This window comes from Phocoena phocoena, chromosome 13 (genome assembly GCF_963924675.1).
Source record: "Phocoena phocoena chromosome 13, mPhoPho1.1, whole genome shotgun sequence".
NCBI lineage: Eukaryota > Metazoa > Chordata > Mammalia > Artiodactyla > Phocoenidae > Phocoena > Phocoena phocoena.
The window spans coordinates 55,937,620-55,961,196 of record NC_089231.1 but is presented as its reverse complement, the minus strand read 5'-3'; the positions used below and the strand labels follow the sequence as shown (position 1 = coordinate 55,961,196).

At 46.9% G+C, this 23,577-nt stretch overlaps 1 protein-coding gene across 12 annotated transcripts in view; it reads left to right on the top strand.

The window, feature by feature from the left end:
• DLGAP1 (DLG associated protein 1) overlaps positions 1 to 23,577 on the top strand; it is a 323,485-nt gene that overhangs the window by 295,233 nt on the left and 4,675 nt on the right. For all 12 annotated transcript variants that reach the window (XM_065889911.1, XM_065889909.1, XM_065889920.1 and 9 more), the window contains 2 exons: positions 2,997 to 3,418; positions 20,831 to 20,922. In XM_065889911.1, coding sequence (XP_065745983.1) covers positions 2,997 to 3,418; positions 20,831 to 20,922 — 514 coding nt within the window. The remainder of the gene's footprint in view (positions 1 to 2,996; positions 3,419 to 20,830; positions 20,923 to 23,577) is intronic.

Here is a 23,577-nt window from a genome sequence, read left to right as displayed (position 1 = left end):
GAGCGATTTTTCCTATGACCCATTTCGGAGTTAAAGGACTTATAAAATGGCCACGCCTGGGCCTTCCCTGGTGGCGCAGTGGTTGAGAATCTGCCTGCTAATGCAGGGGACACGGGTTCGAGCTCTGGTCTGGGAGGATCCCACATGCCGCGGAGCAACTAGGCCCGTGGACCACAACTACTGAGCCTGCGCGTCTGGAGCCTGTGCTCCGCAACAGGAGAGGCCGCGATAGAGGCCCGCGCACGGCGATGAAGAGTGGCCCCCACTTGCCACAACTAGAGAAAGCCCTCGCACAGAAACGAAGACCCAACACAGCCAAAACTAAATAAATAAATTCTTTTAAAAAATGGCCACACCTGATACCTTCCACAGAAATAACTTCTTGCAAACAGCAAACAGTGAGATGGGCTGGCCTTTATTGGCAGGCCTATCTTCATAAAATGAATGGTGAGAATCACATTTATTATTGTGATCATCCTAATAATTAACACAGACCAACTGTGCAGTCATTTACTTTTTTGGTATTTATTCTCTAGGGGGAAAACATGGGCTGATTAAGATGATTGTACCCTCTCCTTTTTGTGGCTTCCGGTCTGTTCATTATTTATTTTTGAGGGACCAGAATATTAGTATTAATTGGCTCTGATAGAGTGTTCCACAAGAGTTAAGAAAAAAGCATATAATCTGGTTTATTAAATGTTGTATGGACATTATTTAGTGCACTCTCCTTTAAGGCTGGCACTATTGAATATTAACTGAAAATCAACTAGCAAATAAACCATCTTAACATGGCATAATCATGAGCCAGTCAAGAAAATATATCACCTCACACCCATTAGGATGGCTACTATCGAAAAAGTCACAGACGCAGAGAACAAACGTACGGATACCAAGGGGGAGGCGGGGGCTACTATCGAAAAAGTCACAGACGCAGAGAACAAACGTACGGATACCAAGGGGGAAGCGGGGGCTACTATCGAAAGTCACAGACGCAGAGAACAAACATATGGATACCAAGGGGGAAGAGGGGGTTGATGAACTGGGAGATTGGGATTGACATATATACACTATGGATACTATGTATAAAACAGATAACTAATGAGAACCTACTGTATAGCACAGGAAACTACTCGGTGCTCTGTGGTGACCTAAATGGAAAAGAAATCCAAAAAAGAGGGGATATACGTATATGTATAGCTGATTCACTGTGCTGTACAGCAGAAACTAACACAATATTGTAAAGCAACTATACTCCAATAAAAATTAAAAAAAAAAGAAAAAGTCAGAAAATCACTGTTGGCAAGGATGTGGAGAAACTGGAAAACATGCATTGTTGGTGGGAATATAAAATGGTACAACTGCTAGGGAAAACAGCTCCTCAAAATATTAAAAACAGAATTAGCACATAATTCAACAATTCTACTTCTGGGTATATACCCAGAAGAGTTGAAAGCAGAGTCTCAAAGAGTTATTTGTACACCCATGTTCATAGCAGAATTATTCACAATAGTCAAAAGGTGGAACCAACCCAAATGTCTACTGATGAATGAAAAAATAAACACAATGTGCTATGTACATATAATGGGATATTATTCAGCCTTAAATAGGAAGGAAATTCCGACATATGCTACAATATGGATGAACCTTGAAGACATCACGCTAAGTGAAATAAGCCAGCGACAGAAAGACACATACCGTATGACTCAACTTACATGAAGGACCTAGAGTAGTCAAATTCAGAGAGACAGAAAGTGGAATTGTGGTTGCCAGAGGCTGGAAGGAAGGGGGAATGGGGAGTTGTTTAACGGGTACAGAGTTTCAACTGGGGAAGATGAAAAGGTTCTGGAGATGGATGGTGGTGATGGTTGTACAACAGTGTGAATGTATTTAATGCCACTGAACCGTACATTTAAAAATGGTTAAACTTGTAAATTTTATGTTACATATATTTCTTCAGAATAAAAAATAAATAAAATATTAGATCAGGAAGTTACCTTAAAAAAAAAAGAAGTATAAAGTGGGGGTAACAGATACCTGATGCTGCCTTCAGTAGACATATCCTCTTATATCCTGTTAAATCATCATTTCCTGTCTGCTCTAGGAGCCAAGGAAGCTTTCTGGGGGTGTGTTTTAAATTACTTCAGGCCCACACCTTCCCTTGCCCCTTGTCTGAGAAAGAATTCACTGCTCCCCTGTCCTTCCCCACCCCTCCCTCCTTCCATACATCCTCACCTTTGCGGTAGGGGTCAAGAGAAATCTAGAACCATTTGGTTGTATGTCCATATAAAATGGTGTTAACAAGTTGTCTTTTATCACCTCGGTAGAAGAACTATGGAGAGGGAAATTAAAGGCGCAGGGAAGGATGGTACCGGAAAACTCTAGAACCTCGAGCTGATTTTGCCCCAAAGGCTTTGTATCAAATTATCACGATGACCCTGTGATCAAGAGACAGGTGAAAACTTCCCAGGGGAAGGAGCTTTAACGTTAAGGGGAGCTTAATGACAGTTTAGTTTGCTTTCAGGTAAGAGCTGTCCCTGGGAAATGTGGTTATGTGGGATTCAAGAGAGTTTTGGCCCAGGTGGGTTGTTGTTGTTGTTTTCTCTCCTCTTGTTTCAAAGGAAATTACGCAGACTAAGAGATAACTGAATTGTTTCCTTACCCCTCACCAAATTTACCCTTCACTGAATGTCAGGATTCAAGCCACTGCCGATTTGGGGAGGAAGTTGAACCCCGGACATCATTCTGGCTTTGAGAGCGGTGCCTGCGGTCCACTTCTAAACCTTCTCTAGATACGTTTTCACATTCCATATTGAACAGAGATGAGGGCTCTGTGCTCTTTACACTAGAGCCAGGGCAATCGATGCGCCGGCGTCAAGGGCTACCTCTGCAGACTGAGAAGATGAGACCCCCTCTTGCACACCCACGAAAAGACACAGAATGTAATTCTGCTTTGAGAAACATCTTTGAACTAACTCGTCTCTCTCTATCCCTCCAAGCTTCCGCAGGTTCACTCGATCCAACAGTGTGACGACGGCCGTGCAGGCCGACCTGGACTTCCACGATAACCTGGAGAACTCTCTGGAGTCTATAGAGGACAATTCATGCCCCGGCCCGGTGGCCAGACAGTTCTCCCGGGACGCCAGCACCTCCACGGTCAGCATCCAGGGCTCAGGAAACCACTACCACGCCTGCGCGGCCGACGAGGACTTCGATGCGGATTTCGACCCTTCCATTCTGCCGCCCCCAGACCCCTGGATTGACTCAATCACCGAAGATCCCCTGGAGGCCGTGCAGAGGTCAGTGTGCCACCGGGACGGCCACTGGTTTCTGAAGCTTCTCCAGGCGGAGCGGGACCGCATGGAAGGGTGGTGCCAGCAGATGGAGAGAGAAGAGCGCGAGAACAACCTGCCCGAGGACAGTAAGTGCGGCGCAGCGCCTGCGCACGCGCCCCCCGGGGTCAGGTCCCCGGGGCCGGGTCCCCGGGGCCGGGGAGGGGATGCTTTCCTAGCGCTGGGCAAGCCGTGCAGGTCCCCGCCCCAAACGGGAACGTGTGGAAGAGCTGGGCGGTTCAGGCCGAGTCCACACACCCCTGGTGCCCAATAAAGACAAGCCGCCCCCCTACACACACACACACACACACACGCCAGGCAGCCGTAACACCTTCTCTACCTCTGCCTCCGCGACCTCCACCTCTGGACCAACGTGGGGTGGACGCATGCTTCCGACACGGTTTCTCTTCCCCAAGATGCTCCCGCAGGGAATGAACAGAAATTCTAAATAGTTTCAAGATCCCCAGATACGCGTGCCTTGGGCATTTATAATCTTACAGGTGTATTACTTTCATTAACATACAGGATTAAAACAAGGCCGGTCGTGTCTAGGCCCGTAGACGCCAAGCTTATTGACATCCTTGGACCTGGTTAGCCCGCACTTTCCCCCTTAGGTTTTAGGAAGGCAAACCTTCAGCCGCTAAAGCAATTAACCCAATTTAATGGGTTAAAGTAAATGGTCAAATAAAGGATGGTTAAGTTAAATAAATAACGGAGACTCCGCACACCGTTCTTTTCAGACTTGGACTTTTAACAACGATTCCTATTAACAGTTGACAAAGAAGTTGCCAGATTACTGCAGTCCGGTTGCACATTGATAACGATTTTGAAATTGGAATAGCATTTATAATCAGTGTGTATTTCATTGTTGCGTGTTTATTTCCCTCCGAAAAACGATTATTAAATGAATGGTGGATCTTCCAACCGATGATATTTTTGAATCAGAGAAATTCAGTGGTAGGCATCAAAGCCTGCCTTCATTTTTGTGTGGGAACCACCTGGAAGAGTATTAGCGTGATGTGGTTTTAGACCTTTTTTTTTTTTTTTTTTGCGGTACGCGGGCCTCTCACTGTTGTGGCCTCTCCCGTTGCGGAGCACAGGCTCCGGACGCGTAGGCTCAGCGGCCATGGCTCACGGGCCCAGCCGCTCCGCGGCATGTGGGATCTTCCCGGACCGGGGCACGAACCCGTGTCCCCTGCATCGGCAGGCGGACTCTCAACCACTGCGCCACCAGGGAAGCCCTAGACCTATTTTTAAAATCATTTAACTTTTTATTGTGAACATTTAAAGACACTTGCAAAAGTAGAGGGTTTACTGTAATGAACCCCCATATTCCCATCACCCAGCTCAACTACTGGCTGGTCTCATCTTCCCCCACTTGTCATCATTTTTGCCAGAGGATCTTAAAGAAAATCCAGCGCGTCCCGTCACTTCACCACGTTATCTCTGATAAGGACTTTATGTATACGTATATAACCATCGTGCATTATCATCCCTAACAAAAACAATAATAATTTCTTAATAATTAGATCGAGAGCTTTCTGTAAATCACGTTCAGTTGACTTACTAAGTGAACCAAACTAATTGTGTCCGGGAGCAGTGAGTTTTCCTTAAAGGAAGTACTTTCGTGAGAATGGAGACTGGAAAATGACAGTTTGCAGGTTGTGGGATTTCCGCTCTGTGTCTTGCTCACAGCTCTTCTCTGCTTTTTCTTGCTTCTGACCCCTATCCACCCGCTGACTAACTTAGTTGTTGCCTTTCTGAGCAGGTTAGAAAATCCATCAATGGGTTTCTGTAACGTTCCTTTTGTTCTTGCATGTTATGAGTGCAAACAACTTAGCAGTGGAAAAGTAAACCTCCTTGACACTTGACCCAACCGTTGGTGCCACTGCAGGCTCACCCAGGTGTGGATCCACAGGGAGAATATGCTCTGTGCCCAAGTGACAGGGGTGTGAAGCACAGCCCGGCAGCAGTGGGCGGGGGAAGTTTTCGGTAAGAAATTCTTAGCAGTCGCATCTTCTTATTCTCCTTTCCCCGTGAGTATACCCGAAGCCTAGTAGCTTTTCCTGGGAAAAATGCCCATGTCTAAGGAGCAGTGGCCTCGGGTGCACAGCTCAACAGGGCAAGCTGTCTTGCAGATTTCAGTCCATGCAATGCATGGATTCGAACTTGTTCTAGCTTCGCTGCTTGGCTTCCAATAAGACCTGGGGAAGCTGCTCATCTGGTGTTTTCTTTTAATCTGATGTTTTCTTCCCATCTGAGACTAGATCTACTTCTCTCAACCCAGCTTTATATGATGCGTGAGGATAGTCATCGTATACATATTTAGAAAAGTCTTCCGTAACTCTTAAGGAGCTATGAAAACAAGTCAATGTATTTTGATACCAGCACATATATTTGGAAGGTGAGAACCTTGTTAGAAAATCAGGTTCTCATCCTGTGTTTGAGATGAAAGAGAAGCATATTGGTAGCTTGAACATGAAGGAACTGCTCATTCATTCACTGTGCCAGAATTTTACTGTACATGTTATTTGCAATATTGATTTATAAATAGGACTCATAAACCTCTTCCATATGAAGGTATTTTGTTATAACAAGATTTGTTCTAATAATGATTTGCTGTCTTTGTACACGAAAGTGCCGCTGTCCCACCATGAATAAGCCGTCTTCTTAAGGACGCTGTCTTTAGAGTAGTGATAAATTTTCTCAAATCTGCCTCTGTTTTACAAGGTTGCTGCCTGAGGGCGGTGGTGGGGTGTGAAGGTCATGGCTGCAGAACAGACAAAGATAACTTAGGGTGGGAGTATTTCTGGTGCTTTGCTTAAAGTATTCAACTGAGTAAATTAATCTTAGATGACAAGTATGCAATGAGACCCGCTGCACTGGGGAGTGAGTCTCCCTGTGTAGTTTGAAACATATTTCGATATCAGAGCCCCCTTTTTCTAAGTTAAAAAAAAAAATTACACACAACACCAATAAATATAATAGGAAGAACGGTGAAGCTCTTTGGTGAGGGCCTGGAGTCCTATCTGCTCAGCCTCTACCACTCTCTGGACAGAGGTCCCTAGAAACCCTCCCTGCCACCAAAAAAAATCCCAGGATTCCTGGAATAGTTTGAAAGCCAATGGTCTATAGTGAAAAGTCCAACTTACTAATTTTTTTAGATACAATTTTATAACTTTAGATCAAACAGCTAACACAAAGATCAGAGGTAAATGCCTTTCCTACATGTTTTTTTAGATGTACAAAACTGATTCAGATTAGAAACATCTATTTAACCTACAAAACCTATCTAACCTACAAAAATGGCTCTTCCTTCAAATCTCAGCTTGGGCCTCACCTTCTAGAAGTCTTTGCAGAATGCATCCCTTCAGGCTGAGTTGGGTGTGCCTCCCTGGTGCTTCTGTAATAGCCTGCACATTTGTCTATCAGGTATTTCCAACTTTATTTGATGGTAATCTATGTATCTCTCTCCTCCACTGAAAAGTGAGGTCTGAGGACCGAAATTACTCTTGTCTCATTCATCTTCATATCCGCTGCCCCTCTGATGGTTCTTGGCACAGAGTAGGGGATCAGTGAATATGTATTTGAGTCCTGGGACTATTTTGGAAATACTGTTTTACAAAAGTATTTTCCTTAGCAAAATCTTTCTTCCTAAGTAGTTACAAAATATTCAACAGGTAGTTCGCAGCTATTGTTGCCAAAAGCTAGAAGGGGAGGTCCCTTGCGAGGTAGAGAGCGCTGCTTGATCTGAAGAGAGATTCGGCAGAGACACGGGCGCCTACCACAGAGAGGCTAGAAAGGACTTGTGTGTCGGTCAGCTGCGTGAGCTAGACGAACCCGCGTGTCCCTTCCAGCTCTTGGGACGCGATTCCATCCCATAAGCACTTGAAAGCTTTCTCTATCTTTCATGCCCTGGATGGTACAAAACAGAAGCTTCCACCCACTAGCATTCCAGAATTCTAAACAGCGCAGAGGTACACACACATGCCCGGTCAAAGAGTCGCCAATTTCAAATGAGGCAAATGGAAATCAGTGAGGATCTGACCAGAAAGCCGGGAGGAAGGGAGAATATAAACCAGTGAGAAAGCATCCATCTTGTCCTTACAGTCCCCTGGGCCGTGGGCTATATAGGCTTTGACAGGTGTTGTTTTATTTGCCCTCACAACAGCTCTCTGGCAGTCCCTCCTCCAAGGTCACACGACACAGAAGCGCCTGATGGAATAGATACAACACGAATAACATTTGACAAGATAATGATACTTTGTGTGTGCTTGGCTGCTCTAACGCTCCGCATACATATCTGTCCCTGCTTCCTTGGCAACCACAGTCCTGTTCTGATAAGTGGGCCTGGAGTTGCAGAGGGCCTTTGTTTTTACTAATTCTCTCATTTAACCTTTGCTTTTTTTATAAGGGGGGGCGAGTGGTAAGGAAGAGGGGCCAATCCCGTTTGGCAGGCATAGCCAATGTCTGAGTAACCAGCTTAAAAAAAAAGAAGTCTGTGTACACTCAGAAAAATAGATTTGATAAATGGGTCAAACGCAGATCTGTCTCTTGGCCAGGCCACCTTATGTGTCCTTTGGGTCCTAGATAGGAAGGTCTCTCTTCAGGGTACATGACGACGGTTGGCTCCGTGACAGATCCCTCCCAGGAGAGCTGGTCTTCATCCTCGGTAGGGAAAGGTAAGGATAGGGTGGAAGAAAGGAAGGAGTCTAACCACACCTGCTTAATTTATTTCGTGGGGCCCCGGAATTATTCCAAATGTTCAATATTTTTAAACGTTTGGGTGACTGCTTTAATGCCTCTGAACGGCCCACTTAAAAACGGTTAAAATGGTAGATCTCACGTACATTTTACCACGCACACAGAAATATCCACCCCACTGCCCCCCAAAAAAAGTCTGCAGCAGCTGAAGGTAGATGGGTCAGGCTTGCTGTCTTCACGTCCAGAGTTATTCATCACGCTTATGAGAATGTAAGGTATTTTGTTAAGTATCTTCCTGAATTCAAAATACAACATGTCCACTGGCAGGGGTCGGGGGAGAAGTTAGGAAGAGAGCTCATCTGGTCAATGGGAACCTGAGGTTCAGATCTGGGGCGTGTGGTGGCTGCCATCACCTTTCTCTATCACAGAGTTGAAGAAAAATAAAAAGCCAAAAAAGCCATCCAGTCTTCAGGAATTAGTCAGTGATCACTTATTTTATGCTGCAATCATCCTGATTCTGACCGCTGCTTCCTAGGGATCTTGTTTGTGGCCTTCCAGGACTGGAAAACACTGCTTTCCCCAAAACTGGACAAAGTGCTCAAGGAAGCACAGAGAGAAAACAAGCACTCGCGGTCACCCGGTCACCTCCAGCCAGCTTTCCAAAAGTCCATCTATAAATTCTTTGGGTGTGTGGGTCTATTGTTTTCCCTGCGAAAATAAAAGCAGCGCGAGGACTTTAGTTCTTGGGTGAAACCTTCCTCCCTAACAGTCGATGGTAGGTTTTTGGCTCGGTAACAGAAGAAGGGAAATCTGCAGTGAGCGAGGTTTCCTCGCGGCCGGGGCAGCTGACAGAACGTTCCCGCAGCTCTCGAAGTAAACCGATCCGAGCCTCTTTCAGACAATGGGGCCTTGTGTGAAACAGCTGTCTCGGGGAGATGGCTCGGTGCTGTTGGCCGGGGCCTGCCTGTTACAGAGATCCGTCTGGTATTATCTGACTGGGACGAAACGCCCAGATGGAGCGCAGGGCTCCCACCAGGAATGCGGTCCAGCACCGATGGCTCGAAACACGGGCTCGGGTTTCAGTGGCCCCAGGATGAAATACTGGTCGATTGTGCTTGGAAATCTAGCAGTGCCTCCTGAATTGTGGGCAACTTATATGTGGAATTTTCAGGCTTTATCTGAAACGAACTGATAAACCCAAAGCGTGTGCGGGATGGAGGCAGATTAATTCCACTTTAATTTTGCCCTGTAATAGCATCCCCGTTAGTGAAACTTGGCCTTGAGTCCCCCAGAAGGCCTGGGAGCCTTGGCAGCGAACGTGGGGCTGGTAACGAAACCCAAAATGGGGTTTGCCCGGTTTCAGGTTGAGTTATGGGAAGCTGTGTACAGTCATCGCTGCGACCGTTGATGGGTGCCATGCCCAGGCTGGCTCTGCCCAGGGTCTCTGCAGCCTGAGGACTGGTGGGTGGGTGGCAGGCAGAGGAACACTCTGATTTCCTCAGCTCAGTTGCCTCAAGCCTTGTGTGCTTCTAAGTGGGGCAAGGTGGGTGCATCCTAGCTCCTTCCTGTTTTATTCTCATCTTTCTTTTGCAATGACCTGCAAAAGGTCCCTCCCCACCCCCATGCCCCAAGACACGCACGCACACACGCACACACACACATATGCACACACACTGCATACTCTCTTTTTTTAAGGTCTGGCCAACCTGATATTAGTGACCAGAAAGCGACAGGAATGAAAAGAAAACTGTGTGCAATGTGCCTCATGTTTAACCTTCTAGAACGCTTGCTGCATTTTGCTTTGCACAGCACTGAGCACAAGGAGAAAGGTGTTGGTGCTGGAAGGTCATTTCCGAGCATCCCTTCTGTGGATGTGTTTCACTGGGAGTGGTCTGAGGCTGAGGGGCACGGAGGCAAGGAGAGGTGAAGATGGGCAGAGGGAAGACAGGATGCCTGGAAGCAGCTCTCCAGGTCCCTGGGCCATTGCTGTTCCCTTTATTCCAGACACTTGTACATTGTAGAGAGGCAGAGATTGCAGAGAGAGGGCCTGACTCGTGGAGCACGGTCCCCGATCACTTTGTCTAACAGTAACCAATTTCTGTGAAAGATCATTGCAATGGCCTTCAAATGCAGTATTTAATCCTTCCATATTCCCAAGGGAAATGTTAACTCATTTCATCTCATTCAGCTTTCAAAGGCTCAAAAACTGTATTTATCTATGTGATGTAGATGCTGTTACTATTTCATGGCTGATGTAAATGGAGATATGGATCGAAGCGTAACCATCTTTTATGAGTGAGACTCCTGGAGTATGGACTGGGGAAAAAACATCAGCTGAATTTTTGAAAACTTGCTCTTTACAAACAAAATACTATTTCCCCCATGGTTTAGCCCCGTGGAAGCTCTGGTTTTAGTCCATGGGATAATTTCTACTTGAGAATTCTATTCTTTATTCATTAGCTTTTAATAAATTCATAAAGTCGTCATTCTTTGTTCATTTAAGTTTTGGCTCCTTTAAGGGAAAAAAAAAGTGCTCTTGTTACATTCAGAGCAGCCCTTGTCAGCCAGGAGTGAAACAGATCCATGTTTTCTGTGGAGACCTTTTTATTGACAACAGCTCTGGATCACAAATGTGTTTGAGAAGCAGCTGGGCAGTTGGTTGGAGAAATTCTTTTCCACGAGGACAAACTCGTGAATTAAAATGTCTCCACTTGGATAATCCCGACTTGAAATCACACAGATTTGGTCTGACAAATCCACATGACTTTGGAGTAAGTGGGTGGGTCCACTTTTTTAAAAATTCCTTTTTCCTCCTCACTCCTAAAGTCTACAACATTCCCCCGGCGGGCGGGGAGGCCAGGTGAGTAAAAAGTCAAAAGTTGAGGATAGGGAGGTTTAATTCACCCACAAACTCGTTCAACTTTTCCCAAATGGCTTGGTTCTTCCAGCCTGAGTCAGCACACCTAGTATTATAAATAGAAAACCAAGAGGAAGAATAGCCCCACCAAGACTATCTTAGCCAATGAATCAGTCAAGACTGTAAGGAAAAAGTGGTGCTAGGCACGGTAAAACCTTAAAGAAGTAGAATCTTAGGCCTGGAATCTTGCCCTTAATTAATTTTTCTGGTTAACATAGAGCTTATTGATGAGTCAGTTCACTTCAAAACTTCTTCCAACAGGATAACTGGGAGTTACATCGGCACAGCCTATGCCATGCCTGCTTATAAAGTCAGACATATAAATAGATGGTGCTGGAAAGAATGCGGAGAGGGCAGAGACAGAGCTGTGCACGGAAATTTGAGGAGCAAAGCGAGGGAGAGGTGAAAGGGGATAGGTCTTTCTGGAGGATGCACACCTGTGCACAGGGGGTGGGGCCAGTGTGGGGCGGGGCTGGTGTGGGAGCCAAGGCAGGAGGCACCCCAGCTCAGTGTTTAGCCTGAGCAAAGGCACTGCGGAGAGACCAGGTTTTGGATTTGGGAAACTGGGGGCCCAGGGCACTGAGAGAGTGGGCAGAGGTGAGGCTGGACAGGTGGGCCATTGAAGGGAGTTTCCCGCTTATCCCAGGGATGACAGGGGAGCATGGAAAAGTTTTAAGTGTGAGAAATATATGAGATAAGAAGACCCTCCAGTTAATAGGACCAAACCTCCAAACTGGCAATGGAGGGAGAATATTCATGCTGTGGAGGGGGTGATGGAGCCTTGTAGCCCTAATCATAAGCAACCAGGGACTCCTGAGAGGAATGTGGATGTGGGGAGACAAGAGCTGTCGAGGGGTTGCTCAGACGTGCTGCACGAAGGGTTGGTATACACCAGAGTTACAAATTTGAGCAAAATAAACCTATTTTACAGAATAGCTGAACCCAGGAGCATGGATGGGGTCACTTGAGGGGACTAAGGGAAGGGGGCTCAGGACCGAGTTTTGTGTTCAACATTCTCGAGGTGGAGGGAAGCAGAGGTCAGGGCCGGAGAGCTCTGTGGGTGCCCAGGGGGCTGAGATTCCTTTGTGCTAAATGCAGAGGTCCAGGAGGGGGGAGGGGAGGGGAGAGCCAGACCGCAGGGAGGGGGGACCCTGGGAGCTGAGGATGTAGAGAGAGCAAAGGAGTCTGCCCTTTGGAGAATCCAGCATTTAAGGGAATGTATTGGTATGCTCCGGCTGCCATAACGAAGTACCACCCAGCAACAGAAATTTCTTTTCTCACAGCTTCGTGGGCTAGAAGGCTGAGCTCAAGGTGCCCGTTTGTCCCTAGGCCTCTCCCCTTGGCTTGGTCTTCCCTCTGTGTGTATCTACGTCCTGATCCCATCGTCTTATAAGAACACCAGTTATGTTGGGTGAGGACTCGCTCTAATGACCTCGCTTTAACTTAATTACCGATGTAAAGGCCCTGGTCCAAATACAGTCACGGCTGGAGGACTTGGATGTTAGGACTTCAACAGATGAATCTGGGGAGGACACAATTCAGCCTATAACAGGGGAGAAGAGGAATTTCATTTTAGCTAGAGGGGATCACGAGATGGGGGAGGATTTTCCCCTTAGAATGGGAGCGACTTGATAATGCTGGCAGCCCTCTCAAGTAGGGCTGCAGAGAAGGGCAGAGGTGGCAGAGAGGGAGTAGGTTCTCCGAGCAGCCAGGAGGGAGTGGTCCAAGGACACAGATAGACGGGAAGGGTGGGCGTAGAGAGCTCTTTAGGACGGGGGCAGTTATCAGTCGCCGGCTGACTCCATTAAGAAGCAATGGCAGTAACTCCAGGCACCTGACGTCTCTGATGCCGGCCACGTCACTGTTCGCCCATCACTCATTAGAGCTTTAGGGGAACTGCGTGGGGGGCAAGTGTCAGGAGAGGGCAGAACACTGAGAGTGGTCATGCCTGATCCCCCTGTTTACTTCATCTCACAGGAGGCAAAGTTATGGTTGAAGATGAGGTAGCAGGGGTCTAGTTGTGAGTGAATAAGAGTCAGAAAAGGAGGGTCAGGGAGGGAGGTGACCAAGACCATCTTGAAGGACTAATAAACAGCTGCAAGAGATGGGCTGAGTTTGGAGCCCATGGGTCTGAATGGCTCTAAACCACACGGCAAAACACAGCTCACAGAGCATCGGGTGGGCCCAGCGCCCTGCAGGCCAGATGTGTCTGGCCTACTCTGCACCTGAAGATGGACCTTGTTTTGCTGGAGCATCTGTGGCTCCCGGGGAGGGTCTGACCCTTGATTTTGCAGCGAGTCTGTTTTCTGCACAGGCTCCAGCAGGATGGTCTAGGCGTCCAGCCTTGGTTAAGGTCCTGTCTTCTCCGTGTGTCTCTGTCATCCAGCAGCCAGTTGGCCACTGTTCTAGCTCTGTTAGGTGGGGAGCTATGCCAGACTCTACAGATAGGCACGAAAGTCTGGGGCCCTGAAGAATTGTTGTGGATTCCTTATGCACACAGACCAAAGGCATGATTCACCCACGCACTGACGCTTCTCTAAGTCGGCCTGCATGAAAGCCACCAAAAAAAGAGGACCTTCAGTCAGCTCACACTGTTGGGGAGAGACGACAGAGCGTGAAGATTAGCAGGATAAATAATTCCCTGTTTGGGATCATGTCACCTTTTAGTTTCCCAGGTGAATGACCAAGAGCTAAAGAATGTCGATAGGATATAGGAGTTATCATTCCTGCTACATCCTAACAATTTTCATATATGATTTCATTAAATAATCAGCAATCCTATGAAGACAGCATTATGATCGCTTGACAGACAAAAGAAAACAGAGTCTGAGAGTACAATAAATTCTCCCAAGCTCCGCAGCTGATAAGTGGTATTTCTGACTCCAGTGCCTATTCTCTTTCCGGTATGTCACACAGAGAGGAAGTTAGGAAAGGAAGCAGACCAGGTGAATTAGGTGTAGGCGGCAGGGCCTGGGACGTGTCCCACCAGCCTGTCCACTGCAGAAGCTTCACCACTGGTGGGACAGCCAGGCGGACTCCTCTGTATTGATGGGTAGTGTCCAGGTTGAAGATATAAATGCTGATGGTGGAGCCGGCACAGTCTGTAAGAACCGGAAGCAGTCATAGCCGGCATAGTCTGTAAGAACCGGAAGCAGTCATAGCCGGCACAGTCCGTAAGAACCGGAAGCAGTCAAAGCCGGCACAGTCCGTAAGAACCGGAAGCAGTCAAAGCAACCAGTGCCCCTGGCTTGTCAGCTCTAGAGGCCTAACCCTTCTTGAATATTAAATGCGTACGTTCGTTATGCGTAAGGACATTTTTTTCAAACAAAGCGTCACACATATTTATTCCTGAACCAAGCTACTCATGCAGAAATGTAGAAACAAAGAAAAAAATCATTTTCCCAATAAAACACATCCAACTGTCTAGATAGTCGGGATGTTTTCAGCTTGACATGGTAAGATGCTGGTGACTTTGATACAGTATAAATATGTGCGCCATCTCCCACGCGGTTCCTTATAGACCCAGCTCGGTCTCATCCAGTGTCTCCGATTGGAGCCGGACCAGATTTTATTCCCAGTTTTTATCCAAATCCACTGGGGAAGGGGATGATTCTGCTTTTGTTTCATGGCCAGGAGTCCCTGGATCCTGAAAGTCTTGTGATTGACAAACAGATTCAGCCACACAGATCGTGATGGCAGAGATAGGGAGCTAGGCCTATGGATATAAAATAAGGGTTTTGACTCAGCGAAAAGTCAGACACGTCCCCAGAGGAGACGGCCTTTGTTTTATTCGGCTACCACTGAACACTTGAGAGAAACTGTTCATTCCCTTCACTCCTGTGCCTTTTATACCATTTCCTTTTTCCCCAAATAAAAATGGTACCATGTGGGGGTCAGTGGGAAGGAGGAGGTGTGCTCTTTTCTAGATGTCTCGGTTTCTGATCGAATGTAGCGAGGAAATTTTAAATCGCAGTTTTCATAAAAGACTATTTTGTCTTTCTCTGCTTCTCATTACGATGCGTAGTCTTTCAAAGAAAAAACAAAACCTGAACCTTACACCCGCCATCTCTTTCAAGTGACCCCTGGTTCCTGCATTCTTTTCGTGACTGAGATTTCTCTGTGCGACAGTCATTTTCGGTAGACGTGCTTTGCCCTCCTGCCCTGACGTAGGACAAGGATCAGACTTGCCGGACTTCTGCAAATTCCCCCACTGACTGGTTACAGCTGCCCCCCTTCTCTCCACTGGCCGTGGCTAGAAAGTGTGGATAAAGGAAAGAAAGCATGCTCAGAGGCCTTCAGTTGAGTAGATTCAGAACCAGTTCTCAGTAAGTGTTGAGGGAAAAGGGCACAGCTGGACCAGGGCCGCAGGGAAGGCACTTCATACTTTGAGCCCAGCTTTTCTCAGCTAAAATGGTGACATTGGCCCTGCCCCACGGGGTCCTGTGAGGATCACATTAGATGTGCGCGTGAAAGTGCTTTGAAATACAAGGTAATAGTAATATAAATAGGCAGGTTTTTGCAAAAACCAAACAGTGATGGCCTTTCTGATCTTCCTGGCTTTGTGTGGTGAACTAATCCAGGCCTTGTCCTCTCTGCTATGATCCCCCAGAGCCACCCATTCATCGTGGGATGAGAGGTCTCTAGGCTTATAAGTGGGGGAGTTAATAAAGAGATGCCCACTTCTTACATAGAAGGAATTCAGTTCAACAGCGTTTGGGGTTGCTGTTCTGCAGTCCCACTGAGGGATAGACTAACACAGGAGCTGGGAGGAAAGGAAAGGGAGAAAGGAACCTGAAAAAATTCACCATCAGGGTTCTTACAGGCATGCAGGGAAACCAGGGTTCTCTACATGCAAAGAGCGGCAAAGCAAGACAAGGCCTATTCTGTGATTACATGTGATACAAATAGATGGGATAAATCACGGTTAAATGGCATGCCTGGGGTGACACAGCAGAGATTATTATTCTGGAAGAGGCAGGGAATGGGCCCTAAGGGAAATGGATGGTAAAAACTATTAACTACATTTGGATGGAACAATCTGGAAAGACTGTGTGAAAAAACCAACTAAAGGAAACCCCAGGGGCACATCTTCCTCCTGGATGGACAGAGCCTTAAACCGCCCATTCTAGGCCGTGGGGTCTCAGCTGTGCTAGAGGGGTCACCCCAGTCTAACACTCTCCTTTGCTCTCAAGAAGGCCCTTAGCTGTCACCTTTCTAGGACCAAAGGAGACACCTTCATAAACTCAGGGGTGGGACTGGGATGTTTGTTGTCTGGTCTAGTGGTTTCCTTTAGGGAGGGAGGGAGAGGGGACAGAAGTAGAGAACAAATACTTTGTCCGTAGGGCTTCCCTTCACTGGAGAGGGAGAGGGGGAAAAAAAGAAAGAAATAGAAGTTCAGAAGCAAATTTGAAAAAAATTAACATTTGATCCTTTGAGGGAGAGCACATCCATGGATGTTTGCTCCCTTGCCCTTTTTGTACTTTCATGTATTTTAACTTTTTTCCAAAATAAAAAACAGTGACATTTTCAAATGATGATTGCTATAACAGTTTAGTCCAGAGCCAATTTCATATTGCACCGGATACCAACACAAACCACTTTTGTTGTTGTTGTTCTTTGCTTATTTTCCTTTTTTAAGGAGAGAGACCAAGAGAACTGAAAACTCTCTGATCACCATTTAAAGAATTCACTGTCCTTTGGCCCAATCATACTCCTTCCCATCCATCCCAATCCAAGTGGCCCAGCAGATCCCAAACACGTATAGCCATGTTTGTATTTCTGACGTCCATCTCCCCCACGTCCCCTCACCAGAATGGAATCCACAAGGGCAAGATTTTGTCCTCATCACCGTGTCACATCCATGCAGCACAGCCTGGCACATCGTATGCCCTTATTCAATATTTGCTGAGTAACTGAGTGAATTCCCAGAATCCACAGGGACTGTCCCTGCACCAGCTTTTGTGTAGATCCCACAAGTCCTTTCAGGCTCCTTTGACATTTTTGGCCTTGCCTTTGAGGGCCAACCCAGCCCCTGCGAAGTTAATTGCCACCACGTACAGTAAAATAGTGAGATGCAAGGCTAACACCTTGGGAAGATGTCCTGTACCTAGGCCTCTTCTGGAACTTTCTTTCACCAGGTTGGGCTGTTATATAGGCAGCCTGAATATCTCATTTACGCTTGCTCCCTTATCCTTCTTTTCCTAGCATCCCTGAGAGCAGTACTTTTCTTTCCACCCTGCTGAAGGCTGGTATGGAACATCTTAGTTTCAAAATGACATTTAGGGCTTCCCTGGTGGCGCAGTGGCTGAGAGTCCGTCTGCTGATGCAAGGGACACGGGTTTGTGCCCCGGTCCAGGAAGATCCCACATGCCGCGGAGCGGCTGGGCCCGCGAACCATGGCCGCTGAGCCTGCGTGTCCGGAGCCTCTGCTCCGCAATGGGAGAGGCCACACAGTGAGAGGCCCACCTACCACAAAAAAAGAAAAAAAAAAAAAAGATGACATTCAGATTCTTCTTTCTTCTTAATCTCATTTCTTTTTTTTCCAAATATTAATTAATTATTTATTTATTTTTGGCTGAGCTGGGTCTTTGTTGCTGCGCGTGGGCTTTTCTCTAGTTGTGGCAAGCGGGGGCTACTCTTCGTTGTGGTGCGCGGGCTTTTCATTGCGGTGGCTTCTCTTGTTCTGGAGCACGGGCTCTAGACCTGCGGGCGTCAGCAGTTGTCGCTCGCGGGCTCTAGAGCGCAGGCTCAGTAGTTGTGGCGCACGGGCTTAGTTGCTCTGCAGCACGTGGGATCTTCCCGGACCATGGCTCAAACCCGTGTCCCCTGAATCAGCACTTAACCACTGGGCCACCAGGGAAGCCCTTTATCTCATTTCTTTACCAACATTCAGCCTTTTTATTTTCTACTTTTTACTTCCATTGGAGTTTACCATTTACTTTGTTTTTTTACCTCCTCAAAGCCTATGTAACAAATATGAATTTTACCTTCAGAAGAAAAGAGTTATTTCACCCACCAAGTGAGTGTCTAATGGAAAAACTAAACTAAAAAATACTTTATTAGAGCTTTCTTAAGATCAAAGTGAGTTTTTAGTTCTCTGGAAAAGAAAACGTGGAGGACAAGGAAGTAGGGGTAATCGTCTGCTTGTCCCAGACCTCCTGGTTCATGGAGACAAATCCTCATCTCCCCACCCTGGGCCTAGGAAAGGTCATCTCTCAGACACTAGAAATGCAAGTAATCCTGGAGCCAGCAGGGAATTTCCATTCAAGGAACGTGATGGTAAAAACCTGAAAAACAGAACGGCCCCGACTCTATTCCCGGCGTTTTCGCTCTCACCAGACCATGCTGAGTGAAGATGTCCCTTGCTTGACTTCCAAGAAGACATCCGAGTTAGCCCCTACCTACATGGTGGGTGTTGCCCAAATGACTGTTTACAGCAGTGCTTTCCCCTCATTTGAGAATCGCTGTCTTATTCAGCTCATCTTGTTACGCGGTCCATTACAGAGCTTAGGTATCTGGGTGTCATTGAGAGCCATTAGCTCAAACTGTTGAGGTGTATCCGGATACCTCAAGTTTCTCTCACAGTCCCCAGGAGCTGTACAATCCCAGGCAGCCGACTGGAGACCTGGGTTCTAGTTCTAAGCTTTCAGGAATCATTCTGAGATTTGCTGGTGTCACAGTCCTGCCCTTCAGCAAGATCATTCAGAGAGGTTTCCAGAAACCTCAGAGTTTGCCTAAAGTCATGTGTTCACTTAGGAAGTGCCCCTTCCGATCTGTCTCTGATCTGGGACAGGTCCTCCAAAGCGCATACCTGTCCCAGACAACCAAGGATACCGGTTGCCTATGAATAATCCAGACTTTTTTTTTTTCTTCTCTTCTGGGCAGAGCAAGTGTGGGGCCCACAGTCGCACACCCACAGTGGAAGTGTGGAGTCCTGCTCCTCAATAATAAACGTTTATTGAGCACTTGCTGTATAATCAGATCCAGTCCCAAGCAATTCACACACATTGCCGCTTTTTTTTTTTTTTTTTTTTTTTTGCGGTACGCGGGCCTCTCACTGCTGCAGCCTCTCCCGTTGCGGAGCACAGGCTCCGGATGCGCAGGCTCAGCGGCCATGGCTCACGGGCCCAGCCGCTCCGCGGCACGTGGGATCTTCCCGGACCGGGGCACGAACCCGAGTCCCCCGCGTCGGCAGGCGGACTCTCAACCACTGCGCCACCAGGGAAGCCCCCACATTGCCACTTTTAACCTTCACAACAACCCTGCCAGTAAGTAGGTACCCTTAGCCCCATTTTATATATAAGAAAACAGAGATTAGGTGACTTGTCCAGGGCAGTGGCTAGGAAGTGTTCCAGCAAGGATCCTTGGCCAGTCAGGGCCAGTACTCTTAACTTCTGTGGTGCCCTGTGCTGTGTTTTCTGCTTTGGGGTGTTGAGAAAAGGAGGGAGACCTCACACAAGTGATTGATCTGTTAAAGAGGAAAAGGTAATCATCCCCAAAGATTTTACAAACAGATTGAAAAAAATGTCAACTCCTGGGCCTGAAAATGTGCTGCCTGGTGGCTCTCAAGGGGGACCGCCGCTATCCCTGGGGGGGTAACCTCTGCACTTCAGCTCTGGTGTGACTGGTGACTTCTAGAGTTCAGAGATGCCCTGGTCACATGTGCGGGAAGGCTGAAATATTTGGGTAGTGCCCAGGGGGTGGGCAGCCGAAATCGTTATCCAGCCTGGCAGCCTTAAACAGAGGAGCAGGTGACTAGAAACCCCAAAATGAAGTTGCTTTTCGTTGTCTTCTCAGTCTTTGTGGGGAATGTGGTCAAGAAAGGGAGATCTAATTCCACTCCGAGTCTCAGGCTCGGTAAATTCAGAACAAAACTACAGCAGCAAAAACGTTGCTTCAGTCCCATAAAATCTCTCCCTGTGAAGATCTCCAAGCGGGCAAGCCCCCCTCGGAGGCTCTCCCGCTCTGGCTTTCTCTGTGGGCGCCGTCTCCTCTTCCTTCCTGCCCTGTGCCCAGTGCCGGGTGGCCGGGTTCCAGCCGCGCAGCAGCCCGGGCCCCACCGGCGTAGGGAGCGTCTCTGGGATAACACGGAGCTCGGGATGCTCGGGATGCTGGGGCAGAGGCTCCTTTCTGCTCAGCTCGCCCATGCGCTGAAAGGTTCTCCCCTTCGACTGCACCGGAGGCAAGAAGTAGCTTGCAAAGGGAGGATTTTCAGCACAGTGCACAGGGAATTAAACCTCTATGAACAATAACGTTGGTCTGTGGAGTGGAAAAGCAGGGGCAGTGCTGGCGTCCCCTAGGCAACGGGCTGACAATGTTCACTCCTTAGACAATCTTGCAACTGGCCATGGCTCTTTCCTGACAGTACCAGTGGCTGAACTCCGGAAAATTAATGAAGGCTATGGATGGGATATGGTGAGTGCCACGAGATTCCCCGCTCCAAATTAGGGCTGCTTTTCTTGTGTTTGAACTCGGATTAGAAAAACAAGCTAGCAGACCATGACTGCTGACACAAATAAATCCATAACTGTACTGGCAAACACTTGAAATTCATCCTTGCAGTAAAAGGGAAAAAAAAGCAAAACTATTTGCCTCCTTTCCTGGTAACATCCAGGGCTGTGATGGAAAACTCCGTTATTCCTCAGAAAGATGCATGATGAGCATGTATTTTTCTCCAAGTTGGTTTTCTTCTTTAACCCAGGAGCGTCTGTTCCATAGACCGCAGAGCAACGGCCACGACCGGGCTGTGTACGTGTGCGCGCGTGCGGTGTGCATATCGTTTTCCCTAATTACTACAGCATAACTTCCTCTTTGCTTTACCAGACTAAGTCTCAGCAATGAGACGTCACGTGTAAACTTCTTGTCTGTTTGCTTTTTTCAGTTCTAGGGAAAATCCGAACTGCAGTTGGCAGTGCCCAACTTCTTATGGCCCAGAAATTCTACCAGTTCAGAGAACTGTGTGAAGAAAACCTGGTAGGTATCCTTACCCATCACTACCATTTTCCCTGCTAGTACCACGAGAAGAACCTGTTGTCAAGACCGGTCCAGCTAAAGTAGAACCAAGTCACAGCCCATCGGACTCTCTTACCTGGAATAGAGAGTTTTCTGATGAATCATATATTTCCTGCTTTTCTTAAAATTAAAAATATTTATGTTATACTTAAGTAATCTTTGAAGAAAGAATCCAATCAGGTTAAAACTCCATTCCCCTCCCCTTTTTTGTTCGGCAACTGACGACTTTCCATTCTCCTGGCCTTCTGATTTCATTATTCTTACCAAACTATGGAGCAGACTGATACGTAAAAAATAATATTACAGCAAAAAAATCATTTTCGATAATGAGTTTCTTTCTGAAATAGCCATCAGGGCTTATTTTCTTATCAGAGTTCTCTGTTTTAATTCAAGAATCAGAAGTGGAAGGTGTCATAAAGTATAGATTTGATCTCCCTGAGACCAATGAATCATTCATCCTTCTTGGACATACAGAAACAAAATAAACCAGGACAAAGAGACAAAACTAATACTAGCATCAACAACATTTTTTAAAAATTGCCAGCAAAATACAAGGGCAAGAGCTTCCTCACAGAATTTTTTTTAAATGCTACCGTCTCTACAAGTGTCATTCCACAAACATAGCTTTTATTGGTCAATTAATGATCAAGTTGGATCTAAATAAAGAAAATGAAAAGCAACTAGTTTATCTCCTGGAAGGTTAAAAGCATGAATCATTTGCAATCTGATTGACCCAGACTATGATTTTAGAGTTCTAACCACATCTTGTTAACAAGGACAAATACAGACTGAAAGGAATTTATCTAGACAGGGCTCAACCAAGAGCAGATATACACCCGGCAAAAGTTGGTGCTCTCCATCTCTCTTCACCAGGCTTTTCTTTTTGAACCCTCCCCTTGGGGCTATCCTTTCCTTCCTCCTCACCCCCACCCCCGACATCTATAGTTTGTTTTCTCCGCCCTCAGCAAAAATCACCTGACTCTTCTTTCAGCGTCTCAGAAATTCTATTCTGAATTATGAGATAATATATATTAGTAGATGTATTGATAAGTGATTCAACCAATATCTTATTGAGCTTCACTATGTGCAAGGTACAGAATTCCTGCTAATCTGTAAACTTGCGGATGTGTCACAGATCTTTTTTTTTCTTTTCGCGGTACGCGGGCCTCTCACTGTTGTGGCCTCTCCCGTTGCGGAGCACAGGCTCCGGATGCGCAGGCTCAGTGGCCATGGCTCACGGGCCCAGCCGCTCCACGGCACGTGGGATCCTCCCGGACCGGGGCACGAACCCGAGTGCCCTGCATCGGCAGGCGGACTCTTAACCACTGCGCCACCAGGGAAGCCCCACAGATCTTAATTAATATGATTCTTTGCTCTTGTAAAGAATCCTATGTAAAAAAGTTCATATAAAGCCATATTTCTCAAACTGGCCAAAAGACACAGGCGGAGGCCCATAAGTACACGCTACAGGGCAAACCCAGCACACCTTTGAAAAGAATTATAGAAGCAGGAGCAGAAGCGCACTGTGTCCTCAGAGCTTTTAAGTTTATGATCTGGTTAGATCCTCAAAGCAACGGTCTGGAGAATATAGTGACATTATTTTTATGACGGTTCTACAGTTGAGGAAAATGGGCCTGCAAGAGCTCAGTGACTTGCCAGGGCTGCGTGGTAAGAGGCAGAGCCAAGGTTCAGATCCCAGTGTGTTCGACTTCAACCCCTGTAAAGGCCCCCCAGGATCTGAGTCCCCTCCTCACCCTGCTGGCTCAGCTCCATCTCCTCTGCAGCAGGAAGCACGGTGGCCTGGTGATGCCACCACTTAGGTCTACAAAGCTGCATTAAAGCAGCACTGAGATTGGTCACACCAGGCCCAGCTCTGCTTGCTTGAGTTCTTACTCTGAGGAGGACACCTGAAAACACTTGCACCTCGTCTCCGACTTGACTCTCGGGCATAGAATAAATGGATGGCAACAAAAGTCAACCCAGGGACCTGGCCTGCCGTATCCTTCTCAACCTCTACCACCTCTGACCTCCAAGTGGCCTGGTTCATACTCAAGCGGGTCGTGTATCTCCTTCTGTGCTGGGGTGTCACAGGAGCCTCTGATTCGGAGACTGGCTGAGCAGCCAGGCTCTTTCCCTCTGCTTCCCCATCCATCCCCTGGATGCTGTGGCAGCAAAGAGAGTCTTGGTGGGAAAGGAACAAATTACCCGTGTTACAGAGTTAAACGACCTCTATCGTTTCATCGACTGATGCACTAAAACAGTTTAATCAACGGAGCTTGTGACCTAAAAGACTTTGGTGAACTTCCAAGTGTGAGCAATTCAGCTTTTAGTTACCAATAAGATAAGGAAATATATTGCGAGATCATAAAACTCCATTTGACAAGTACTTTGTCAAAGCTATTATCTGTCTATTCTGAACCTAGATATTAAGAAACTTTCTTTTTAGTTTACTAGATCAAAGTACTACAGAGAAACCCCCTTGTGAATTCAGATGTCATTAGAATAGAGTTTAACACTGACCCAAATACTTACAAATTTTAGAACTTAACTTATTCCAATGATCTATGGGTAGTTTTAAAAGTGTAAGTTTATAAATATATTCTTTACTTGTATTTA